The sequence below is a fragment of the Symphalangus syndactylus genome, chromosome 13 (genome assembly GCF_028878055.3).
Source record: "Symphalangus syndactylus isolate Jambi chromosome 13, NHGRI_mSymSyn1-v2.1_pri, whole genome shotgun sequence".
In the NCBI taxonomy this organism is placed as follows: Eukaryota; Metazoa; Chordata; class Mammalia; order Primates; family Hylobatidae; genus Symphalangus; species Symphalangus syndactylus.
In genome coordinates, this window is record NC_072435.2 from 116,228,609 (window position 1) to 116,253,244 (window position 24,636).

The 24,636-nt window shown below is 46.5% G+C and overlaps 1 protein-coding gene and 1 pseudogene across 2 annotated transcripts in view; both read right to left on the reverse strand.

The window, feature by feature from the left end:
* Positions 1 to 22,636, reverse strand: part of COQ5 (coenzyme Q5, methyltransferase) — a 30,648-nt gene extending 8,012 nt beyond the window's left edge. Inside the window, exons 1-3 of one of the 2 annotated variants that reach the window (XM_055237798.2) lie at positions 21,615 to 22,636; positions 13,106 to 13,255; positions 7,094 to 7,315 (exon numbers count right to left, since the gene is read on the reverse strand). In XM_055237798.2, coding sequence (XP_055093773.1) covers positions 7,094 to 7,315; positions 13,106 to 13,255; positions 21,615 to 21,816 — 574 coding nt within the window. In that variant the 5' untranslated portion in view covers positions 21,817 to 22,636. The remainder of the gene's footprint in view (positions 1 to 7,093; positions 7,316 to 13,105; positions 13,256 to 21,614) is intronic. The other variant, XM_063614722.1, reaches the window with a different exon arrangement.
* Positions 13,262 to 14,760, reverse strand: LOC129460149 (large ribosomal subunit protein eL29-like; annotated as a pseudogene).
* Positions 22,637 to 24,636: the final 2,000 nt, after the last annotated feature.

The following is a 24,636-nucleotide window of genomic DNA, read 5'->3' on the forward strand; positions in this document are numbered from 1 at the left end:
AAGGATCCTCCTGCCTTAGCATCCCCAGTAGTTGGGACTATAGGCACACACCACCCTGCCCAGCTAATTTTTAAAAATTTATTCTGTAGAGACGAGGTCTCATCATCTTGCCCAGGCTGGTCTCAAACTCCTGGGCTCAAGCAATCCTCCCGCCTCGGCCTCCCAAAGTGCTGGAATTACGGATGTGAGCCACTGTGCCTGGCCTGTGTATTCTTGAATAAACTACTTTGTCTGTTTCCTCATCTGTAAAATGGAGTTAAAAACTAGTGCCTACTGCCGGGCGCAGTGGCTCACGCCTGTAATCCCAGCACTTTGGGAGGCCGAGGCGGGCGGATCACAAGGTCAGGAGATCGAGACCATCCTGGCTAACACGGTGAAACCCCGTCTCTACTAAAAATACAAAAAATTAGCCAGGCGAGGTGGCAGGCGCCTGTAGTCCCAGCTACAAGGGAGGCTGAGGCAGGAGAATGGCGTGAACCCCGGGGGGCGGAGCCTGCAGTGAGCCGAGATCGCGCCACTGCACTCCAGCCTGGGTGAAAGAGCGAGACTCCGTCTCAAAAAAAACAAAACAAAAAAAAAAAAACAACAAAAAAAAACTAGTGCCTACTTTATAGAGTTACTAAAAGTATTAACTGAGTTACTCTAAGTACAGAATTTAGCAGAGTTTTACTGGTTTTATTGGAATCATAGAGCATCAGTGTGTCCAGGTCTGAGGCTAGTCATGAATTCAGAGATCACCAGAGGCCCCTATCAGGGTGGCTGTGTCCTCCAAGGATCTTGATTGGACTTTAACATTATACAACCTATAGCAAATTAGATGTAAAAATACAAAAAGAAGACTGTATAGAGGAAGGTAAATGAAAATAACCTTTCTGGAAAGCAAATTAGCAGTATCTAACAAGGGCCTTAAAAATAAGTATACCTGGCCAGGTGCGGTGACTCACGCCTGTAATCCCAGCAGTTTGGGAGGCCGAGGCAGGCGGATCACAAGGTCAGGAGATCGAAACATGGTGAAACCCCATCCCTACTAAAAATACAAAAAATTAGCCAGGCGTGGTGGCATGCACCTGTAGTCCCAGCTACTTGGGAGGCTGAGGCAGGAGAATTGCTTGAATCCGGGAGGTGGAGGTTGCAGTGAGCTGAGATCGCACCACTGCACTCCAGCCTGGGTGACAGAGCAAGACTCCGTCTCAAAAAAAAAAAAAAAAGTATACCTTTTGACCAGTGATTTGATTTTTAGGGAAAGGACATTGACATCATCATCACAGCTACTGCTTAGAGGGCCCTAATCAATTGGCAGAGTCTGTGTTATTTTACGTACATCTTTAGATAGATTATCTTAGTATATCCTCATACCAACTCTGTGAGAGAGTTATTACCATTATCCTCATGTTTCAGGTCAGCAAAGTGAACATCAGAAAGGTTTAAAGTCTGAGCTGAGCACGGTGGCATGCACCTGTAATCCCAGAGACTCAGGAGGCTGAGGTGGGAGGAGAGCTTGAGCCCAGGAGTTCAAGACCAGCCTGGGTAACACAGCAAGACCATATACTGAAAAAATAAAAAGCAGGCCAGGCGCAGTGGCTCACGCTTGTAATCCCAGCACTTTGGGAGGCCGAGGCGGGCGGATCACGAGGTCAGGAGATCGAGACCACGGTGAAACCCCGTCTCTACTAAAAATACAAAAAATTAGCCGGGCGTGGTGGCGGGCGCCTGTAGTCCCAGCTACTCGGAGAGGCTGAGGCAGGACAATGGCGTGAACCCGGGAGGCGGAGCTTGCAGTGAGCCGAGATTGCGCCACTGCACTCCAGCCTGGGGGACAGAGCGAGACTCCGTCTCAAAAAAAAAAAAAGAAAAAATAAAAAGCAAAAAGAGAAAGGTTGCTTGCCCAAGGTCACACAGATGGACTGGAACCCAGAGCCTATGTTTTCAATAGCTATGGCATATCACCTCCTAGTATGAAGTAGTTATTAGAGTTTAAACACTTGACTAAGGTTATACAGTCAGTAAATGAATGAATCCATGCAAAAATTACAAATAAGAATGTCACAAAGTTGTGCTATATGCAAAACATTGGGGAAAAAAAAGAATTATCAATTGGTTATTGGTTATGTGAATCATGAAACAACCATATGGAAGAATAGCATAAAAAATAATGATTTCAGCCAGGTGTGGTGGCTCACGCCTGTAATCCCAGCACTTTGGGAGGCCGAGGCGGGCAGATCACAGGGTCAGGAGATCAAGACCATCCGGGCTAACACGGTGAAACCCCGTCTCTACTAAAAATACAAAAAATTAGCCAGGCGTGGTGGTGGGCGACTGTAGTCCCAGCTAATCGGGAGGCTGAGGCAGGAGAATGGTGTGAACCTGGGAGGTGGAGCTTGCAGTGAGCCGAGATTGCGCCACTGCACTCCAGCCTGAGCGACAGAGCGAGGCTCCGTCTCAAAAAAATAAAATAAAATAAAATAAAATAAAAATGATTTCAAGGAATTTCTAATGACATGGAAAAACCTTTTGATACAATAGTAAATTAAAGCAGGATTACTAAATTGTAGGCCAGGCGCGGTGGCTCATGCTTGTAATCCCAGCACTTTGCAAGCCCAAGGTAGGTGGATCACGAGGTCAGGAGTTTGAGACCAGCCTGGCCAAGATGGTGAAACCCCCTCTCTACTAAAAATACAAAAATTAGCTGGGCTTGGTGCAGGGTGCCTGTAATCCCAGCTACTTGGGAGGCTGAGGCAGTGGAATCGCTTGAACCGGGAGGCGGAGGTTGCAGTGAGCCAAGATTGCACCACTGCACTCTAGCCTGGGCGACAAAGCAGGACTCTGTCTCAAAAATAAATAAATAAATAAACAAATAAATAAATAAATAAATTGTATATATAGGATGTTCTCAACTTTATAAAAAGGGAATAATTAGGAAAAAGGAAGGAAACATTACCATATTGAGGGGCAACTCTGAATGTTGGAATTATGGTTAACATTTACTTTCTTCTTAATACTTTTCCAGGCCAGGCGTGATAGCCCACACCTGCAATCCCAGCACTTTAGGAGGCCGAAGAGGGCAGACCACTTGGGGCCAAGAGTTTGAGAGTAGCCTGGCCAACATGGCAAAACCCTATCTCTATTAAAAATACAAAAATTACCCACGCATGGTAGCATACACCTATAATCCTAGCTACTCACCTGGCTAATTTTTTTTTGTATTTTTAGTAGAGACAGGGTTTCACCATGTTGGCCAGGCTGTTCTCGAACTCCTGACCTCAGGTGATCCACCCGCCTTGGCCTCCCAAAGTGCTGGGATTACAGGTGTGAGCCACGGCACCTAGCCAAATATACATACATTTTAAAGCTCCGGCCCCTAAGATCTTCCATTTGGGAAGGAAAGTGCTACTTAAAAAATATAAATAAAACACATAACCATGCTATACATTAAAAAAAAGTAGTTAAGGGCTGGGCGCGGTGGCTCACACCTGTAATCCCAGCACTTTGGGAGGCTGAGGTGGGCGGATCACAAGGTCAGGAGATCGAGACCACCCTGGCTAACACAGAGAAACCCCATCTCTACTAAAAATACAAAAATTAGCCAGGTGTGGCGGCGTGTGCCTGTAGTCCCAGCTGCTGGGGAGGCTGAGGCAGAATGGCGTGAACCCGGGAGGCGGAGCTTCCAGTGAGCCGAGATTGCACCACTGCACTCCAGCCTGGGCGACAGAGCGAGACTCCGTCTCAGAAAAAAAAAAAAAGTTGTTAAGTTACACATTAACTTTTTTTTTTTTTTGAGATGGAGCCTTGCTCTGTCATCCAGTCTGGAGTGTAGTGGTGTGACATCCACCTCCTGGGTTCCAGAGATTCTCCTCCCTCAGCCTCCTGAGTAGCTGGGATTACAGGTGCGCACCACCACGCCTGGCTAATTTTTGTATTTTTAGTAGAGACAGGGTTTCACCATGTTGACCAGCTGGTCTCAAACTTTTGACCTCAGGTGATCTGCCTGCCTCAGCCTCCCAAAGTGTTGGGATTACAGGTGTAAGCCACCGCACCTGACCACACATTAACTTTTATATTTATTAAATAATTTCTAGGGTCCTCCTACTTAGTTTCTACTTTTCATGATGTTTTTGCAAAGGTATGATTATTGGAGATTGATAAAACAAGGAGGAAAGATAAAACTGTACTATGGGGCACTTAATAATTCCTACACAGATGCATTTGTCTTGGCGCTTAGGAGAGCTCAAAGGGCAGGCTATGCAATGGAAGAGATGATTCTAGAAATGGAACGCTGCCTATCATTTCAGTATCTTTGTTTTCCATTTTTTATGGCTGAGTACCAGAGAGAAGGGAAACATGTTTGTCAGCAGGAGTAAGGAAACATAGTGCCTTTGTCTAAAAACACTAGCGACCGTCTGCCTTCTGACCAGTATTGATGGTTAACAAAGGAGCCCTTCAGCTTGGGGGCCAAGTGGGCTGCAGTTCGTCTACGCAGCTCCTTCTGGGGGTGGGAGGAGGAAGAGGAGGAAGATTTGAGGTAAAATAACCATAGACACTCATGGTGGGGGAGGAGAAGGAGAGAAATGCTGATGTTGACCTGAGGGACGTTCTTTGTTATATACTACTGCCCCTCACAGTGGCCATCTGTAGTCCCTGGCCAGCATGGAAGAGGGCAGAATAGCGGCTCTGAAAAGCTGGGCTGGGCGCAGTGGCTCACACCTGTAATCCCAACACTTTGGGAGGCATGGGTGGGCAGATCATATGAGGCCGGGAGTTCAAGACCAGCCTGGCCAATATAGTGAAACCCCGTCTCTACTAAAAATACAAAAAAATTAGCCGGGTATGGTGCTGCGCAGCTGTAATCCCAGCTACTCGGGAGGCTGAGGCACAAGAATTGCTTGAACCTGGGAGGCAGAGGTTGTAGTGACCCGAGATCGCGCCACTGTACTCCATCCTGGGCAACAGGGCGAGACTCTGTCTCAGAAAAAACAACAACAACAACAACAACAACAAAAACTGGGCCAACAGGGTGCAGCTGCCAGGATGGAGTTTCTCTCTTGTTGCCTAGGCTAGCGTGTAATGGCACCATCTTGGTTCACCACAACCTCCGCCTTCCAGGTTCAAGCGATTCTCCTGCCTCAGCCTTCAAATAGCTGGAATTACAGGCATGTGCCACCACACCCAGCTAATTTTGTATTTTTAGTAGAGACAGGGTTTCTCCATGTTGGTCAGGCTGGTCTCGAACTCCGGACCTCAGGTGATCCACCCCCCTCAGCCTCCCAAAGTGCTGGGATTACAGGGGTCAACCACCACGCCTGGCCAAATTTGCTTTTGTTTTTTGAGACAGGGTCTTACTCTGTTGCCCAGGCTGGAGTGCAGTGGCATGATCATGGCTCACTGCAGTCTCAACCTCCTGGACTCAAGTGATCCTCCTGCTTCAGCCTCCCAAGTAGCTGTTACTACAAGTGTGTACCACCACACTTGGCTAACTTAAATTTTTTGTAGAGACAGGGTCTCACTATGTTGCCTAGGCTGGTCTTGAACTCCTGGCTTCAAGCGATCCTTCACCCTCGGCCTTCTAAAGTGCTGGGATTACAGGCATGAGCCACCTCGCTGCCAAAATTTACATTTTTAAGCTAGCACACAAATCATCCATTTTGAGCTTGCAGTAATCTCACAGAGATACGCATGCAGTCATTTGCCTATCTGCTGTTCGTATTTACCATGGTGGGGAAGGGTGAGGAGTACTGTTCACGAGTGTTTCTTTGAGTGTATCAGTTGGGTCCTCTGAGAAACATGCTGAGATGGACCAAGGAGTATAATAATTTTGTGTGTGTGTGGCAGGGGAAACACAGAGAAGACAAAGGGAGAGGAAGAAAGACTGAGCAAGAAAAGCCTTTAGACCTTAATGCAGATCTGACAAAGGCTCAGCCTACCCAATAGGGACATCCGGAACAAAGGCTGGCTGTTCAAGAGTCTTGCTTGGAAAATATCCAGGCCCTAGTAGTCCCACAGTGTTCAGCCATTGGCTACGGGCTGCCACAAAAGAGCCCGGCCTCCCTTGGAAGCTGAGGCAGAGGCTGATGTGCTAATAGGTGGACGCTGCTAGCTAACTGCACTCCTTGTGGCTGAAGGGCAAGTTATTTCTTTTTTTATTTTTTAAATTTCTTTAGAGACAGGGTCTCGCTCTGTCACTCAGGCTGGAGTGCAGAGGTGCAATCATAGCTCACTGCAGCCTGGAACTCTTGGGCTCAAGTAATCCTCCTATTGTGGCCTCCCAAAGTTCTGAGATTATAGGTGTGAGCCATGGGCCCAGCCAGAAGTTCTTTCTTTATAGGAGATGAGAGGTCCAGTTGCACAGTAATCAAACTATCCTAGTATGGATAAGAGAATGGAATGGGTCAAGAATGGAAATGGTACACCAAAGTCACCCTGAAGCTGCTGGGAAATGACAGCAAAACTTCTTTTTTTTGTTTTGTTTTTGAGACGGAGTCTCGCTCTGTCATCCAGGCTGGAGTGCAGTGGTGCGATCTCGGCTCACTGCAAGCTCTGCCTCCCAGGTTCACGCCATTCTCCTGCCTCAGCCTCCCGAGTAGCTGGGAGTACAGGCGCCCGCCACCACGCCCAGCTAATTTTTGCATTTTTAGTAGAGACAGGGTTTCGCCATATTGGCCAGGATGGTCTCAATCTCTTGACCTCGTGATCCACCCGCCTCGGCCTCCCAAAGCGCTGGGATTACAGGCGTGAGCCACCGCGCCCGGCCTGACAGCAAAACTTCTGTCTCAGGGTCTGAGAGCTGAGATCTGAAGATTCAACTTCAATTTGGGATCTGCCACTGAGAAGTTGTGTGACTTGGGTAAGATTCTTGACTTATTTGGGATCTAGTGATCCCAGTCACATAGGGCTGGGTAAGCTCACTCAATGGGCTGCTATGCATAAATAATGCATATAACAGCACACAAACTAGATTCAGCCATGCAAATCATCTTCAACCTGCCCATCTATAAGTTTCTGAAAGCCAAAAGATAAAGCATTTCAATATTTTACCTACTCCACCTTATTCTATAAAGATACAAACACTTCCCCTGTGTCTGCCTTCTGCAGGACTCACCAGCTCTGTATCCTTGAGCCAAGGCTTTCTGCTTTCCAACCTTTAGCATCTCCTTGTTGATGTCACAAACCACGACCCGAGATCCGCCCAAGGAATCTTCTTCATTCTGATACTCTTTGGCAATTTCTTCCCAGGATAAATTTTGTTGGGCCCTTAACTGCCTCTTCTGTTTTCTCTGGTGCTGGGACTGAACATAATTAAGGAACCGGAATGCAATGTCACCTGTGGGAAGCCAACATGAGGAAAGATGCAGACTAAAACAAAAATAAAAAAGGAAGAAACAGCATTTCCTAAAACCCAAAGGGCTAACAGAGGCACAGGAGTACCTGTGTTAGCTAACTGGACGCAGTGTGGCTGAAAGCCAAGTCCTTTCTTCTTTTTGTTAGACACAGGGTCTCACTCCATCACCCTGGCTGGAGTGCAGAGGCGCAATCATAGCTGAGTGTGTGAACGTGGAAGTTTATTCTCATTTCAACACTAACTTTTTTTTTAATTAAAGAAATTGGGCTGGGCTCATGCCTGCATCTCAGCACTTTCGGAGGCTGAGACTGGTGGATCACCTGAGGTCAGGAGTCTGAGACCAGCCTGGCCAACATGGTGAAACCCCATCTCTACTAAAAATACAAAAATTAGCCAGGTGTGGTGGCAGGCGCCTGTAATCCCAGCTACTCGGGAGGCTGGGGCAGGAGAATAGCTTGAACCTGGGAAACGGATGTTGCAGTGGGCTGAGATAGCGCCATTGCACTCCAGCCTGGGTAACAAAAGTGAAACTCCATCTCAAAAAATAAATAAATAAATAAATAAAATAAAAACTGAGGCCGGGTGCGGTGGCTCACGCCTGTAATCCCAGCACTTTGGGAGGCCGAGGCAGGCGGATCATGAGGTCAGATCGAGACCATCCTGGCTAACACGATGAAACCCCGTCTCTACTAAAAAATAGAAAAAAAAAAAAAATTAGCCAGGCATGGTGGTGGGTGCCTGTAGTCCCAGCTAGTCGGGAGGCTGAGGCAGGAGAATGGCATGAACCCAGGAGGCAGAGCTTGCAGTGAGCCGAGATCGCACCACTGCACTCCAGCCTGGGCGACAGAGTGAGACTCCATCTCAAAAAAAAAAAAAAAAAAAACTGAAAATCAAGTGTTTACAATACTGTGACCTGGTAAATATTGTTCAGGACAAATCCAGTGCTTTCTAGAATCCTATTTCCTTTCTTTTTTCCTCTCTTTTTATATTTCCTTTTCTTTCTTTCTTTTCTTTTTTTTTTTTTTTTTGAGACAGAGTTTCTGCTCTTGTTGCCCAGGCTGGAGTGCAATGGCATGATCTCAGCTCACCGCAACCTCTGCCTCCCAGGTTCAAGTGATTCTCCTGCCTCAGCCTCCCAAGTAGCTGGGATCACAGGCATATGCCACCAAACCTGGCTAATTTTGTATTTTTAGTAGAGATGGGGTTTCATCATGTTGGTCAGGCTGGTCTCGAACTCTTGACCTCAGGTGATCCACTCGCCTCGGCCTCCCAAAGTGCTGGGATTACAGGCATGAGCCATTGCGCCTGGCCCTATATTTCCTTTCTTATAATGCTGTTTCCAGCTGGGCTTGGTGGCTCACGCCTGTGGTTCCAGCACTTCAGGCTTCAGGAGGCTGAGGTAGGCAGATTGCTTGAGCCCAGAGGTTTGAGACCAGCCTGGGTAACATGGTGAAACTCAGTCTCTACAAAAAAAATTACAAAAATTAGCCAGGTGTGGGGCACATGCCTATATTCCTAGCTATTTGGGAGGCTGAGATGGGAAGATTACTTGAGCCCTGGGGGGTGGAGGTTGCAGTAAGCCGAGATGACATCACTACACTCCAGCCTGGGCGAAAGTGCAAGACCATTTCCAAAAAAAAAAAAAAAAGCTGTTTCCTTGTCTTTGTTTTTCCTACACTATTTCCAAGAAGTATATCCTTGTTTCTCCCATATGTCTAACCAATTAGATATTCTCCAGTCATTCTCCAGTCATTTTTTATATCTTCTTTTTTTTTTTTCTGAGATGGAGGCTCGCTCTGTTCCCAGGCTAGAATGCAGCAGCACAATCTCAGCTCACTGCAACCTCCGCCTCCCAGGTTAAAGCAATTCTCCTGCCTCAGCCTCCTGAGTAGCTGGGATTACAGGCGTGTGCCACCAGGCCCAGCTAATTTTTGTATTTTTAGTAGAGATGGGGTTTCACCACATTGGTCAGGCTGGTCTCAAACTCCTGACCTCGTGATCCATACGCCTCAGCCTCCCAAATGCTGGGATTACAGGCGTGAGCCAACATGCTCAGCCATATATTTCAATATATTAATTATTTTGCGCATCTTCTCTGTATCATTCCAAATTTAGTATATGCGCTACTGAAGCGAGCATGATATTTCAATACATTTATAGGTATGCATATAACAAAATTTAAAAACATAAACAGGGACATTGTATACATTGTTATACCACGTGTTTTCTTATTCTTCCCACTTAATATGTCCTTGCAACCTTTCCATCAATACTTGTAAGTTTTCCTTATTATTTTAAATAGATACACAATATTTCATAGACTGGATATACCTTAATTTAAAGCCATGTCCTTATTGGGAAGAAATAGGTTATTTCCAATTTTTAATTACTATTAAATGTGATGCAACGAGCATATTTGTGGCTAAATCTTTGTGGAAGTTTTTCTTTAGGCTACATGGAATTGAAAATGTGAGGTCAGGCAGAGTGGGTCAGGCCTTTAATCCCAACACTTTGGGAGGCCAAGGTGGGTGGATCACCTTAGGTCAGGAATTTGAGGCCAGCCTGGCCAATATAGTAAAACCTTGTCTCTACTAAAAATACAAAAAATCATTCAGGCATGATGGTGGGTGCCTAGTAATCCCAGCTACTTGGGAGGCCGAGGCAGGAGAATCACTTTAACCCAGGAGGTGGAGGTTGCAGTGTGCCGAGATCATGCCATTGCACTCCAGCCTGGGCAACAGAGCAAGACTCCATCTCAAAAAAAATAAAAATAAAAAAAAAAAGAATTGAAAATGTGGAATCCCCCAGGTGCGATGGCTCATGCCTATAATCCCGGCACTTTGGGAGGCTGAGGTGGGTGTATCAACCTGAGGTTGGGAGTTCAAGACCAGCCTGACCAACATGGAGAAACCCCGTCTCTACTAAAAATACAAAATTAGTTGGGCGTGGTGGCACATGCCTGTAGTCCCAGCTACTTAGGAGGCTGAGGCAGAAAAATCGCTTGAACCTAGGAGGCGGAGGTTGTGGTGAGCCGAAATCACGCCATTGCACTCCAGCCTGGGCAAGAAGAACGAGATTCGGACTCAAAAAAAAAAAAAAAAAAAAAAAGTGGGATCCTAAGCTTGTATGCATTTTACATTTTGGTAGATTCTGCTAAATTACCCTCTACAGAGCAAGGTGTCTTCTTGCCCTCTGAGCTTCCATTTGGGGAGAGGATCACACCAACATAGCTACAGATAAATATGTTTCAAGTATAGAGATTATTCTATTGTAATTTATTATTATACATTACTCTATCATTACTATCAAATTATTACATTATATTTTATATTATTCTAATATAATTTTATGTATTTATTTATTATTTTTTTTTTGAGACAGAGTCTTCCTCTGTAGCCCAGGCTGGAGAGCAATGGCACAATCTCGGCTCACTGCAACCTCTGCCTCCTGGGTTCAAGTGATTCTCCTGCCTCAGCCTCCTGAGTAGCTGGGATTTCAGGCACCCGCCACCTTGCCGGCTAATTATTTATTTTATTTTATTTTTAATTTTTTTTTTTTGAGACGGAGTCTCGCTCTGTCACCCAGGCTGGAGTGTGGTGGCTTGATCTCGGCTCACTGCAACCTCAGCCTCCTGGGTTCAAGCAATTCTCCTGCCTCAGCCTCCTGAGTAGCTGGGATTACAGGTGCGTGCCACCACAACGGGCCAATTTTTGTATTTTTAGTAGAGACGGGGTTTCACCATGTTGGCCAGGATGGTCTCGATCTCTTGACCTCATGATCCGACCACCTCGGGCTCCCAAAGTGCTGGGATTACAGGCATGAGCCACCACGCCCCGCCATCGCCCAGCTAATTTTTGTATTTTTAGTAGAGACGGGGTTTCACCATGTTGGCCAGACTGGTCTTGAACTCCTAACCTCAGGGGATCCTCCCAAAGTGCTACGATTATAGGTGGGAGCCACCACGTCCAGCCTCTAATGTAATTTAACATGTACAATGACATCACCAAGATGCATTGTGTAAAATCATGACATTTTTCTCTCCAAATGCTCAGTGTACATGAAGTAACAAAGGACTGTGCCCAAACAAACTTTTGATATTTGATGTGATCACAAATCAAGGAGAAAAGGCAGCCTCGAAAACTTATAAAGTGATAAAAGGCTTCTCCCATCCCCTGAAAAACAGGAAAAGGAGGTTAAAGGTTAAGCAGAAGACAAAACAGTCATTTAGATGGTGAAATGTCACTGGTCAAAAATTCGACTTTTTCCTTTGTAATCCTGTGTTTTTTTTTTGTTTCGTTTTTTTTTTTTTCGAGAGGGAATCCTGCTCTGTTGCCCAGGCTGGAGTGTAATGGTACGACCTCAGCTCACTGCAACCCTCCACCTCCCCAGTTCAAGCAATTCTCCTGCCTCAGCCTCCCAAGTAGCTGGGATTACAGGCACCAGCCACCAAATTGGCTTTTTTTTTTTTTGTATTTTTAGTAGAGATGGGTTTCCACCATGTTGACCAGGCTGGTCTTGAACTCCTGACCTTAGACAATCCACCCACCTTGGGCTCCCAAAGTGCTAGGAGGACAGGTGTGAGCCACTGCGCCCAGCCAATCTGTGTATTTTAGAAATGTGACAGGCAGCTGGGCACAGTGGCTCACACCTGTAATCCCAGCGCCCTGGGAGGCCAAGGCGGGTGTATCGTGAGGTCAGTAGTTCAAGACCAGCCTGGCCAAGACGGTGGAACCCTGTCTCTACTAACAATACAAAAAGTAGCCAGGCATGGTGGTGCATGCCTGTAATCCCAGCTACTCAGGAGGCTGAGGCAGAGAATTGCTTGAACCCGGGAGGTGGAGGTTGCAGTGGAGCCGAGATTGCACCGCTGCACTGCAGTCTGGGCGACAGAGCAAGACTCTATCTCAAAAAAAAAAAAAAGAAAAAGGAAATGTGACAGGCAGACAGCCAATGGCCAGGCGCAGTGGCTCACGCCTGTAATCCTAGCACTTTGGGAGGCTGAGGCAGGGGGACTGCCTGAGCTCAGGAGTTCGAGACCAGCCTGGCAAACACCGTGAAACCCCGTCTCTACTAAAATACAAAATATTAGCTGGGCGTGGTGGAGTGGGCCTGTAGTCCCAGCTACTCAGGAGGCTGAGGCAGGAGAATTGCTTGAACCTGGGAGGCAGGGGTTGCAATGAGCTGAGATTGAGACACTGCATGCCAGCCTGGGTGACAGAGTGAAATTCCATCTCACGAAAAAAAGTGACAGGCGGCCAGGCGCAGTGGCTCACGCCTGTAATCCCAGCACTTTGGGAGGCTGAGGCGGGCAGATCACGAGGTCAGGAGATCAAGACCATCCTGGCTAACACGGTGAAACCCCGTCTCTACTAAAAATACAAAAAAAAAAAAATTAGCCAGGTGCCATCGCGGGTGCCTATAGTCCCAGCTACACGGGAGGCTGAGGCAGGAGAATGGCGTGAACCCGGGAGGCGGAGATTGCAGTAAGCTGAGATCGCGCCATTGCACTCCAGCCTGGGCGACAGAGTGAGACTCCGTCTCAAAAAAAAACAACAAACAAACAAAAAAGTGACAGGCACAAAACTGTTATTCTATGCTTTTGATTGATGTTCAGTCAAAAAGATTAGTACATGCCTTTCTCAGAAGTTATAAGTATGCTGATTTTCAATCACCATCTTCCGCCTAGTGTTAGGTGAGCTAGCTCATTACAAGAGAGACTAATTTCTGTAAAACATGCTCAATGGTAGTGAAGGATACCAAACTCGATATTACCTGTGCCTCCAGCAACATCAAGCAGCTGGGTCCCAGGAAGCGGGCGCATCTTCCAGAGCAGCAAATCCTTCCAAACACGATGGATACCAAGACTCATCATATCATTCATCACATCATACTTCTTAGCCACACTTTCAAACACCTGATAGACTGACATGGGAGAAACACACACAATAGTGCTATTAACAGTACTCCCTTAGAAAAATCCTAAACAAAAAAGGAGGAAGCTTTTTTTCTCCTGAAATGACCTGTCTTTGCAAGGTGAAACTAAGTCGTAATGCTTGATGCCCAAATCTACACCTTAACATTACCTCTTTATTGATTTATTTTTTTTTTCCTGCTTCAGATGTATTTGTACAAATAGCACAGGAGGACCCCATCCCCATGCTGACGGCAGCCCAGGGGGGTCAAACCAGTCCTTCTGTCCTCACGTTGGCAGACAGAGATATCTACTCTGAAGCCTTCGTAGGGGTCTGGGCACCTTTGGGAGCCTAAGCTGGAAATGAAGCTGGAGCTGCAGCCTGGGCCTTGGTTTGATCTTTGGCCTTGGCCTTTGACCAACATAGCTTGAGCCCCTTGGCAATGCAGGCACAAGCACACTTCCCAAGCCTGGGGTGGGCAATGTAGGCAAGTGGATCGAGCTTGCGGCTGACATCCTTTGGGATCTTGGGCTTAACCTCCCTGGGCTTTACAAAGGCCTTGATAGCCTTGGCACGTGCACTCATGGCTTTGGCACTGTTGGCCTGCATCTTTTTTAGGCCCTTCTTGTTGTGCTTCTTGGCAAAGCACATGTTCCTCAGGAACTTGGGGTCCACTCCCTTAAGAGATTCTTATCGGCCGGGCGCAGTGGCTCATGCCTGTAATCCCAGCACTTTGGGAGGCGGAGGCAGGCGGATCATGAGGTCAGGAGATCGAAACCATCCTGGCTAACATGGTGAAACCCTCTCTCTACTAAAAATACAAAAAATTAGCCGGCCTGGTGGCGGGCGCCTGTGGTCCCAGCTACTCGGGAGACTGAGGCAGGAGAATGGCATGAACCCGGGAGGTGGAGGTGGCAGTGAGCAGAGATCATGCCACTGCACTCCAGCCTGGGCCAGAGAGCGAGACTCCGTCTCAAAGAAAAAAAAAATAGGATTCATATCTTTGTGATCAGGGTTTCTTGATACCATTTCTGTGCCATTTCGGGACTGGCTGTGTGTGGTGTGGTTCTTAGACTTGGCCATGTCTGCACTGATCCTCTCCACAGCCTGCTCCCCGCTGCTGCTCCTAAGTCGTGGATGGCATCACATTACCTCTTTAATAAGAGGCTTAAATATACTTCATGGAAGAAATCAACCTCTTTTCTGCTGTCTTAATTATTATTACTTAGGACTAGTACTTTGCAATAATGCCATCCATATACCTAGTACGAAATAGATGTTTCTGTTTCTTAAAGGATAGGGTGGGGGAAATTGGAATTTTTCTCATGGTTATTATAATAAAAGACAAGATCCATTAGAAGTATGCATACAGGGCACGGTGGCTCTTGCCTGTAATCCCAGCACTTTGGGAGTCCGAGGGGGGCGGTTCACTTGAGGCCAGGAGTTCAAGGCTAGCCTGGCCAACATGGCAAAACCCTATCTCTATTAAAAACACAAAAATTAGCTGGGCATGGTTGCGCACACCTGTAATCCCAGCTACTCGGGTGGTTGGGGCAGGAGAATCACTTGAACCTGGAAGGTAGAGGTTGCAGTGAGCTGAAACTGGACCACTGCATTCCAGCCTGGGCGATGGAGAGACACTCTGTTTCAAAATAAAGATGAAAGATGCATGATTAATGGATGGGAAGACCTCGGCTCATGTCTGCCTGTATCACTGAGAAGAACCTCAGGTACAATTTGGTGGGCACCTAGATGCCAAGCTGTGAATCAGGGCTAAGTCACAATTTACAGGGCTCTCATGAGTCTTCTCCATAGGATCAACACAGACTGTGGAATCTGGGATAGCTAAAGAGAGAAACAGTCTACTATACAAGACTCTCAGAAGTATTTCCCTTTAAAGTTACATTTTTTTTTTTTTTTTTTTGAGACAGAGTCTCGCTTTGTCACCCAGGCTGGAGCGCAGTGGTGCGATCTCAGCTCACTGCAAGCTCCGCCTCCCAGGTTCACGCCATTCTCCTGCCTCAGCCTCCCGAGTAGCTGGGACTACAGGTGCCTGCCACCATGCCCAGCTAATTTTTCGTATTTTTAGTAGAGACGGGGTTTCACCATGTTAGCCAGGATGGTCTTGATCTCCTGACCTCGTGATCCGCCCACCTCGGCCTCCCAAAGTGCTGGGATTACAGGCGTGAGCCACCGTGCCCGGCCTTAAAGTTACATTTAACTGTTTTTCACCTCAGTTTCTCTGCCCGTAAAACGGCTATATCAGTGCCAGCTCCTACCTCCCTGCCAGAAGGCTGAATTGGACAATGAAGAGGAGATGCTTTGAGTTCCTCAGATGAAATGTGCTGCACAGATTGAAAACATGACTCTCTTCTGCTGAATCAGACTACAGAGCCCGCCTTTAACTCAAACTTCAATGCCTATTCTCAACCTTCGGATTTCCAAGTGCACTCTTTCCTTTTTTTGGGGGGGATGGAGTCTTGCTCTGTCGCCCAGGCTAGAGTGCAGTGGCATGATCTTGGCTCACTGTAACCTCCGCCTCCCGGTTCAAGCAATTCTCCTGCCTCAGCCTCCCAAGTAGCTGGGACTACAGGCGCATGCCACCACGCCCAGCTAATTTGTTGTATTTTTAGTAGAGATGAGGTTTCACTGTGTTAGCCCGGATGGTCTCGATCTCCTAACCTCAGATCTGCCCACCTTGGCTTCCCAAAGTGTTGGGATCACAGGCGTGAGCCACCATGCCCGGCCTTTTTTTTTTGAGTTGGAGTCTAGCTCTGTCGCCCAGGCTGGGGTACAGTGGCGCAATCTTGGCTCACTGCAACCTCCTCCTAGGTTCAAGTGATTCTCCTGCCTCAGCCTCCCGAATAGCTGCGATTACAGGCACTTGCCACCATGCCTGGCTAATTTTTGTATTTTTAGTAGAGATGGGGTTTCACCATGTTGGCCAGCTGGTCTCAAACTCCTGACCTCATGATCTGCACACCTCAGCCTCCCAAAGTACTGGGATTACAGGCGTGAGCCACCACGCCCAGCCTGCTCTTTTGAGCATCTTTTGGGGTGTCTGGGGGACACTAAGGCTAACCCCACTCAGTATAAATAGTCCTTACCGGCATGGTGGCACACACCTGGAGTGCCAGGTACTCGGGGGGCTAATGGGAGACGACTGCTTGAACCCAGGAGTTCAAGGCTGTAGTGTGCTATGATTGTGCCTGTGAATAGCTACTGTACCCCAGCCTGGGCGGCATAGTGAGACCTTGTCTCAAAAATAAATAAACAAGGCTGGGCGCAGTGGCTCACACCTATAATCCCAGCACTTTGGGAGGCTGAGGCGGGGGGATCACGAGGTCAGGAGATCGAGACCATCCTGGTAACATGGTGAAACCCCATCTCTACTAAAAATACAAAAAAACTAGCCACGCATGGTGGCGGGCGCCTGTAGTCCCAGCTACTCGGGAGGCTGAGGAAGGAGAATGGCGTGAACCTGGGAGGCGGAGCTTACAGTGAGCCGAGATCGTGCCACCGCACTCCAGCCTGGGCGACAGAGCAAGACTCTGTCTCAAAATAAATAAATAAATAAAAATAAATAAGTAAATAAGCAAATAGTCCTGGCTTTGCATGTTCCAATATGCATGAATTTCAGTTACTGTGGTTTAGCTAAACAACACCAGTCCCCCAACACCACAATTCAAGTACAATGGTATATTAAATGTGAGTAATTACATAAAATACATTCTTTAGTCTACAAATCACTATGTAAATAACAGACACACAGCATGATCAGCAACCAATCACGCACTTCTTTCCCAGACTTTAGGTGACTGGTCACTGCATTAGCTACTCAGTTCACAGACAGTAAAGCATGTACTTGTATTGCCTCCTTATCTTTCAGTGATAAAACACATGTGGCATAACTGGATAAATGAAAGAGGGAATTGAGCAACAAAAATGAAAATGCTGATAATGCTGGAAGTGAAATTCAAATTGAGTGTCAGTGGAGTTCCAGGAGAAATAGATGACTGTGGGAATATTGACACTGCTGCCACTGGAGAGACTCTAGACATACAGCCAGAGGAACTGCAGGAAGATGAACTTACCAACATGAACAAGAAATGGAGCTGTGACAAAAAGGTTGAAGATGTCCCAGAAGTGATGCCAGCAAAAACTTTGACATTAAAGGAGTTCTTGGAGGTATTTCATAACATTGAAAGCACAAAGGATAAAATATTAGAAGTAGATAAAAACTTAGAAAGAAATATGGCAATTTGCCAAGGCATAGAAAAGATATTTCATATGACAAGAAGGTGGCAAATAGTGCTCAAACTACTCTTGGCAATTTTTTTTACAAGGAAATAAAAGAATTTAATTCTCAAGGCTTTCTAATTTTTTATTAGAATTTTTTTTTCTTTTTTTTTTTGAGACAGTCTCACTCTGTCGCCCAGGCTAGAGTGCAGTGGCACAATCTCTGCTCACTGCAACCTCCACCTCCCAGGTTCAAGCAATTTGCCTGCCTCAGCCTCCTAATTAGCTGTGATTCCAGGAGGCGTGTGCCACCATGCTTGGCTAATTTTTTTTTGTATTTTTAGTAGAGATGAGGTTTCACCATGTTGGCCAGGCTGGTCTTGAACTCCTGACTTAAAGTGCCTACCTCGTCCTCCCAAAACGCTGGGATTACAGGTGTGAACCATCGTGCCTGGCTGTAAATAAATATCAACTTTAGTATATATTTTTTCATTTCACTATACATTTATAACTGACAGGGTTTTTGATGGTTGATAATTTTTAAAGGTCATAAAACAATTATAATTTTTCACATTGATTAAGGTCATTGTGTATGACTTCCGCTTGCGCATTTTCACAGTCTTGCACTACTGTGCACAGCGAGGACTCTCTGTACTGCAATCTCAGTCCCCAATCTGGAATTCATATTTAGTTCAGTAGTTAACTTCTTCCCTGCTTGCCACTGTGTGAAATGTTGATTATACATTGTAAAGCACAAAACAGAAGTTAGGCATTATTATTATTACACTATTATTATAATTATACTAATTACTGGGTAAGAGCACACACTTTGGAAGTAACCCACCTGAATTCAAATCTCAGTTCTGCCACTTATTAGCAGAATCTTGGGCAAGTGATTTAATGTATTTGTTTCACATTTTCTTTTTTTCCTTTTTTTTTTTTTTTTGAGAGGAGTTTCGCTCTTGTTGCCCAGGCTGGAGTGCAATGGCGCAACCTGGGCTTACCAAAACCTCCACCTCCCAGGTTCAAGGGATTCTCCTGCTTCAGCCTCCCAAGTAGCTGGGAATACAGGCATGCACCACCATGCCGGGCTAATTTTGTATTTTCAGTGGAGCTGGGGTTTCTCCATGTTGGTCAGGCTAGTCTGGAACTCCCGACCTCAGAAGTGATCCACCCGCCTCAGCCTTCCAAAGTGCTGGGATTACAAGCGTGAGCCACCGTGCCCGGCCTTACATTTTCTTCACTTATAAAACTGGGCTATGGCAGGCACGGTGGCTCACGCCTGTAATCCCAGCACTTTGGGAGGCTGAGGAGGGTGGATCACGAGGTCAGGAGATCCAGACCATCCTGGCTAACATGGTGAAACACTGTCTATACAAAAAAAAAAAAATACAAAAAATTAGCTGGGCGTGGTGGCGGGCACCTGTAGTCCCAGCTACTCGGGAGGCTAAGGCAGGAGAATGGCGTGAACCTGGGAGGCGGAGCTTGCAGTGAGCCAAAATCACGCCACTTTCTTCCAGCCTGGGCAACAGAGCGAGACTCCGTCTCAAAAAAAAAAAAAGAAACCCCGTCTCTACTAAAAGTACAAAAATTAGCAGGGCACAGTGGCAGATGCCTGTAATCCCAGCTACTGGGGAGGCTGAGACAGGAGAATCTCTTGAACCTGGGAGGCGGAGGTTGCAGTGAGCTGAGATCAAGCCACTGGACTCCAGCCTGGGCGACAGAGAGAGACTCCATCTCGAAGAAAACTGGGCTAATAGTTCTTATTCTTACAGTTTTATTTATAAGAATTAATGTTAAGTATTTTAGAAAGTTTCAGAACCTTAATAATTGCTTGCTACTGCACTTGACTAATCTTAAAAATAAAAAATAAAATAAAATGAAATACTTGGTATTATCGTACTTGGCTCCACTTATTTCATTCCATAAGCAATTATCAAGCTCCTAATGTGTATCAAGCACTGAGGAAACAGGAATGAATGAGCCACTGTCCTCGCTTTCTGGGCATTCAATCCTGTGAAACAAATAATAATTTGAATTCGATATTCAAAGTGTTAAAATAGAGCTATGTATTAGCAAGGTTGAGGTGGGTAAGACTTTAAGGGGATGGGAAATTCCACTGTGGGCACTTTCTCTTATTTCCTGGGTGACTCAGTAAAGAAATCTCTCAGAGCCTCACCTTACACATCTGTAAAATGGACCAATTCCTTCATCATTATAAATAGTGCTAGTAGAGTTTAAAAACACTCCTTTTCCTTTCCTATGCCTGTGGCACAGTGCTGACAAAAAGAAACTGCTCAACAATATCTAACATTATTGAACAATTACTAAATGCCAAGGACTGTTTAAAGTGCTTTCATGTATCAAGTATTTTGATACTCACAAGAACTCCAAGAGAAGAAGGGTTACTATTAGTTCTACTTGGCAAATTTGGAAGCTGAGGCACAGAGAAGATAGTTTCTCTCCTTCCTTCCCTCTTTTCTTTTCTTTTTCTTTTTTTTTTTTGAGACGGAGTCTCGCTCTGTTGCCCAGGCTGGAGTGCAGTGGCGCAATCTTGGCTCACTGCAAGCTCCGCCTCCCGGGTTCACGCCATTCTCCTGCCTCAGCCTCTCCAAGTAGCTGGGACTGCAGGCGCCTGCCACCACGCCCGGCTAATTTTTTGTATTTTTAGTAGAGACGGGGTTTCACCGTGGTCTCGATCTCCTGACCTTGTGATCCCCCCGCCTCGGCCTCCCAAAGTGCTGGGATTACAAGCATGAGCCACGGCGCCCGGCCTCTTTTTCTTTCTTTCTCTCTCTCTCTTTCTTTCTTTCTCAGGCTGGGGGCAGTGGCTCACGCCTGTAATCCCAGCACTTTGGGAGGCCAAGGCAGGTGGATCACCTGAGGTCGGGAGTTCGAGACCAGCCTGACCAACATGGAGAAACCCTGTCTCTACTAAAAATACGAAATTAGTCAGACATGGTGGCGCATGCCTGTAATCCCAGCTACTCGGGAGGCTGAGGCAGGAGGATCGCTTGAACCCAGGAGGCTGAGGTTGCAGTGAGCCCAGATTGCGCCATTGCACTCCAGCCTGGACAACAAGAGCGAAACTCCATCTCAAAATAAATAAATAAATAAATAAGTAAAAACAACAAAAAAACCCTATTTTTCTCTAGAGGTAAAGAACGGGGGCTTCTGACTCAGATTAAACTGGGTTTGAATACTGGTTCCACCACTTACTAGATATGTTCAACTGGGCAACTTCTTGCTTAACCTTTAAGTCTCAATTTCCTCACGTGTAATATGGTAATAACAATACCCACTACTGGAATGTTGAAAATGAGAATTGAAAATAATGTCTGTACGTTGCCTGGCACATCACAAACGCTCAGTTGATGGGATTTAGTCATCAGTATTCTGCTTTTAAAAAGGGGGCGTCTAAGGCCGGGCGCCGTGGCTCACGCTTGTAATCCCAGCACTTTGGGAGGCCGAGGCGGGCGGATCACGAGGTCAGGAGATCGAGACCACGGTGAAACCCCGTCTCTACTAAAAATACAAAAAATTAGCCGGGCGTGGTGGCGGGCGCCTGCAGTCCCAGCTACTCGGAGAGGCTGAGGCAGGAGAATGGCGTAAACCCGGGAGGCGGAGCTTGCAGTGAGCCGAGATCGCGCCACTGCACTCCAGCCTGAGTGACAGAGCGAGACTCTGTCTCAAAAAAAAAAAAAAAAAAAAGTGGGGGGCGTCTGGCTGGGCGCGGTGGCTCACGCCTGTAATCCCAGCACTTTGGGAAGCCGAGGCAGGCGAATCACCTGAGGTCAGGAGTTCGAGACCAGCCTGGTGAAAACCCATCTCTAGTAAGAATACAAAAGTTAGCCGGGTGTGGTGGCGGGCGCCTGTAATCCCAGCTACTCGGGAAGCTGAGGCAGGAGAATCGCTTGAACCCGGGAGGCGGAGGTTGCAGTGAGCCAAGATCGGACCATTGCACTCCAGCGTGGGCAACAAGAGCGAAATTCTGTCTCAAAAAAAAATAATAATAACTGCACAGACAACAACACTGGAACTAATTGGATGTTAAATCAACCCTAACTGGCCAGAAGAAACCAGACCATGGACGGTCAGATCCCTCCCATCCGCCCTCTCGCCCCTTTCACCTTTGCCCCCCTTCTCCTCTTCCGACACAGTCTCAAACCCGAAGTGCGTTTCCGTTGCCCGCTTCTCTTGGGACAAGAGCCGAGCACTTAGTGGGGCGCCGGGCCAAGAGCTTCGAAGCCCGAGGAGCTGGCAGCCCCGCATCGCCCGCGACCACCCACGGCCGCAATAGCTCCATATAGCGCAGCTCCTGGGGGCCGCCATCTTGGTAGTCGAGTGACAAGGGCCAGAGAGTACTCCTTGTTGCGTCACTCGACGAACGACGGCGGCTGGCCGGCAACAGTATTAGCCGAACGCGCCCTGAAATCTGATACACAGTTGTGCGGGCATCATCTCTAGGATCCAAAGGGTGGTCTTAAGTATCGGAAATCCCTTCCTCTCTCTCTTCTCAAATTGAATTTACAATTCACCAGGAATGAGGGGACCTCAGGGGATCCCCGGGTCACCTCTTAGCGGCCATGTCTCTGAATCCGGCTAGGCAAAGAGTACTAACTCGCAAGATATCCAGGAACTCTTGTTGTCTTGTGCAGAAGGGGGAAATTGAGGCATGGTGTGGTTAAAAAGCCAAGATCACGGGGCCAATTCCTGCACTTTGTTGAGCGTAAGAATCACTTGGTTTAAGTTTTAAAATGAAGATTCCTGGGTCCCCAACTACCAGAGATTTTGATCTGACCTATATCCCTTTAATCTCTATTTAAACAAATTTCTCTGGCGATTCTGATGCAAAAGATTTGCAGACCATTCTTGAGAAACATATGCTAGACTACTCTGAAAAATAAACATAGGACAGACTTCTTTGTTCTGTCCGTTTTATGAACCTAGGAAGCTCATAAATGGGAACAAAAGCTCTGGTATCCACTTAGCAAGCCAGAACCACCACTCACACTTGGTCTCCTGCTGACACAAAGCTACATTCCTAGCTCCAGGTGGCATGTCATGGATGTTTTACTTCAGCCCCAGATTTTCAGTCTTTTTTTAATGGCAAGGGTAATGTAGACTGTGCTTGTGCAAAATAAAGAATGGACGTTGTTGAGTTTTGCTTGGATTACTGTATGTTTCTGCTTTCATTCCATTTTAAATGTATGTTTCCTGTAAATATTTCACGAGGAGAAAGCGCCAATAGAAGAAACTATTTTGAAATGAAAATTCTCTTCCTGGTTTAATATAGCCTGACAGATGGACACCTAACTGCTTTCGTTTGGGAAGTACTGCGCTGGGATTTCTGTTTCTCTTTTATTTTAAGAATGATAGAAGGTCCTCGTTGGTATAGTGATGAGAAAAAAAAAAAGGAATGATACAAGGGCGAAATGATTCATCCATGTATTCAAAATTCTCATGTCTTTGTTTAAAGAAATTAAGTGGCTGGGTGCGGTGGCTCACGCCTGTAATCCCAACACTTTGGGAGCCCGAGGTGGGCGGATTGCATGAGGTCAGGAGTTCGAGACCAGCATGGCTAACATGGTGAAACCCCATCTGTACTAAAATACAAAAATCAGCCAGGCATGGTGGTGCACACCTGTAGTCCCAGCTATTCAGGAGGTTGAAGCAGGAGAATCACTTCAACCCGGGAGTCACAGGTTGCAGTGAGCTGAGATTGCACCACTGCACTCAAGCCTGGGTGACAGAGTGAGACTCCATCTCAAAAATAAGTAAATAAAGTCTCATCAAAGAATCTTATATCTTCCATAACTAGTTATATAAAAGAATGGATCTCAGGATTTAGGGCTATTCCTTCTGCACATCAGATTAAGTATCCAGACCAACAGTATTTCACTGTTCTCTTATTTCATATGATTTGTGGAGGAAAACCTCTAAAAAGTGAAGTAGGACAAGGACTGTTGGAAGGCATTTTTTTTTTTAGGTGGCATCTTGCTCTGTTGCCCAGACTGGAGTGCAATGGCACAACCTCGGCTCACTGCAACCTCTGCCTCCTGGGTTCAAGCGATCCTCCTGCCTCAGCCTCCCTAGTAGCTGGGATTAACAGGCACGCGCCACCATGCCAGGCTAATTTTTGTATTTTTAGTAGAGATGGTGTGTCACCATTTTGGCCAGGCTGGTCTTATTTACTTATTTATTCATTCATTCTTTATTTTGAAACAGGATCTCACTTTGTTACCCAGGATGGAGTGCAGTGGCACAATCATAGCTCACTTCTCACCCTCCCAGGCTCAAGCCATCCTCCCACCTCAACCTCCTGAGTAGCTGGGACTACAGGTGTGCACCACCACACTGGGCTGATTTTTGTATTTTTTGTTGAGACAGGGTTTTGCCATGTTGCCCTGAATGGTCTTGAACTCCTGGGCTTGGGCAATCTGCCTACCTCAATCTCCCAAAGTGCTGGGATTATAGGCATGAGCCACTGCACCTGGCCCTGGTCATTTCCTTAATAGCATGTCTATGTGATCTTTTGAATCTCAAACTACTATGGTTGGAAGGGAATCATTTGTAATTTTCCAAACTACAAATAGGTGTGGTATGATTCCCAAAGTCTTAGTGTCTATATCTGTAAACCATATGTTTTTGTTTTTTGTTTTTTAATTTTTAGTAGAGAATGGGTTTCACTATGTTGTTCAGGCTGGCCTCAAACTCCTAACATCAAGTGATCCTCCTGCCTCAGCCTCCCAGAATGTTGGGATTGAGCCACCTTGCCTGGCCACATACATGATTTTCCTTTTTTTTTCTTTTTTTGAGACAGAGTCTTGCTCTATCACCCAGGCTGCAGTGCAGTGGCCCAATCTCAGCTCACTGCAACCTTTGCCTCCCAGGTTCAAGTGATTCTCCTCCCTCGACCTCCCAAGTAGCTGGGACTACAGGTGTGCGCCACCACGCCCGGCTAATTGTTGTATTTTTAGGAGAGACAGGGTTTCACTATATTGGTCAGGCTGGTCTTGAAATCCTGACCTCATGATCTGCCTGCCTTGGCCTCCCAAAAAGTGCTAGGATTTTTTTTTTTTTTTTTTTGAGACAGAGTCTTGCTCTTGTTACCCAGGCTGGAGTGCTGGAGTACAGTGGCACGATCTCAGC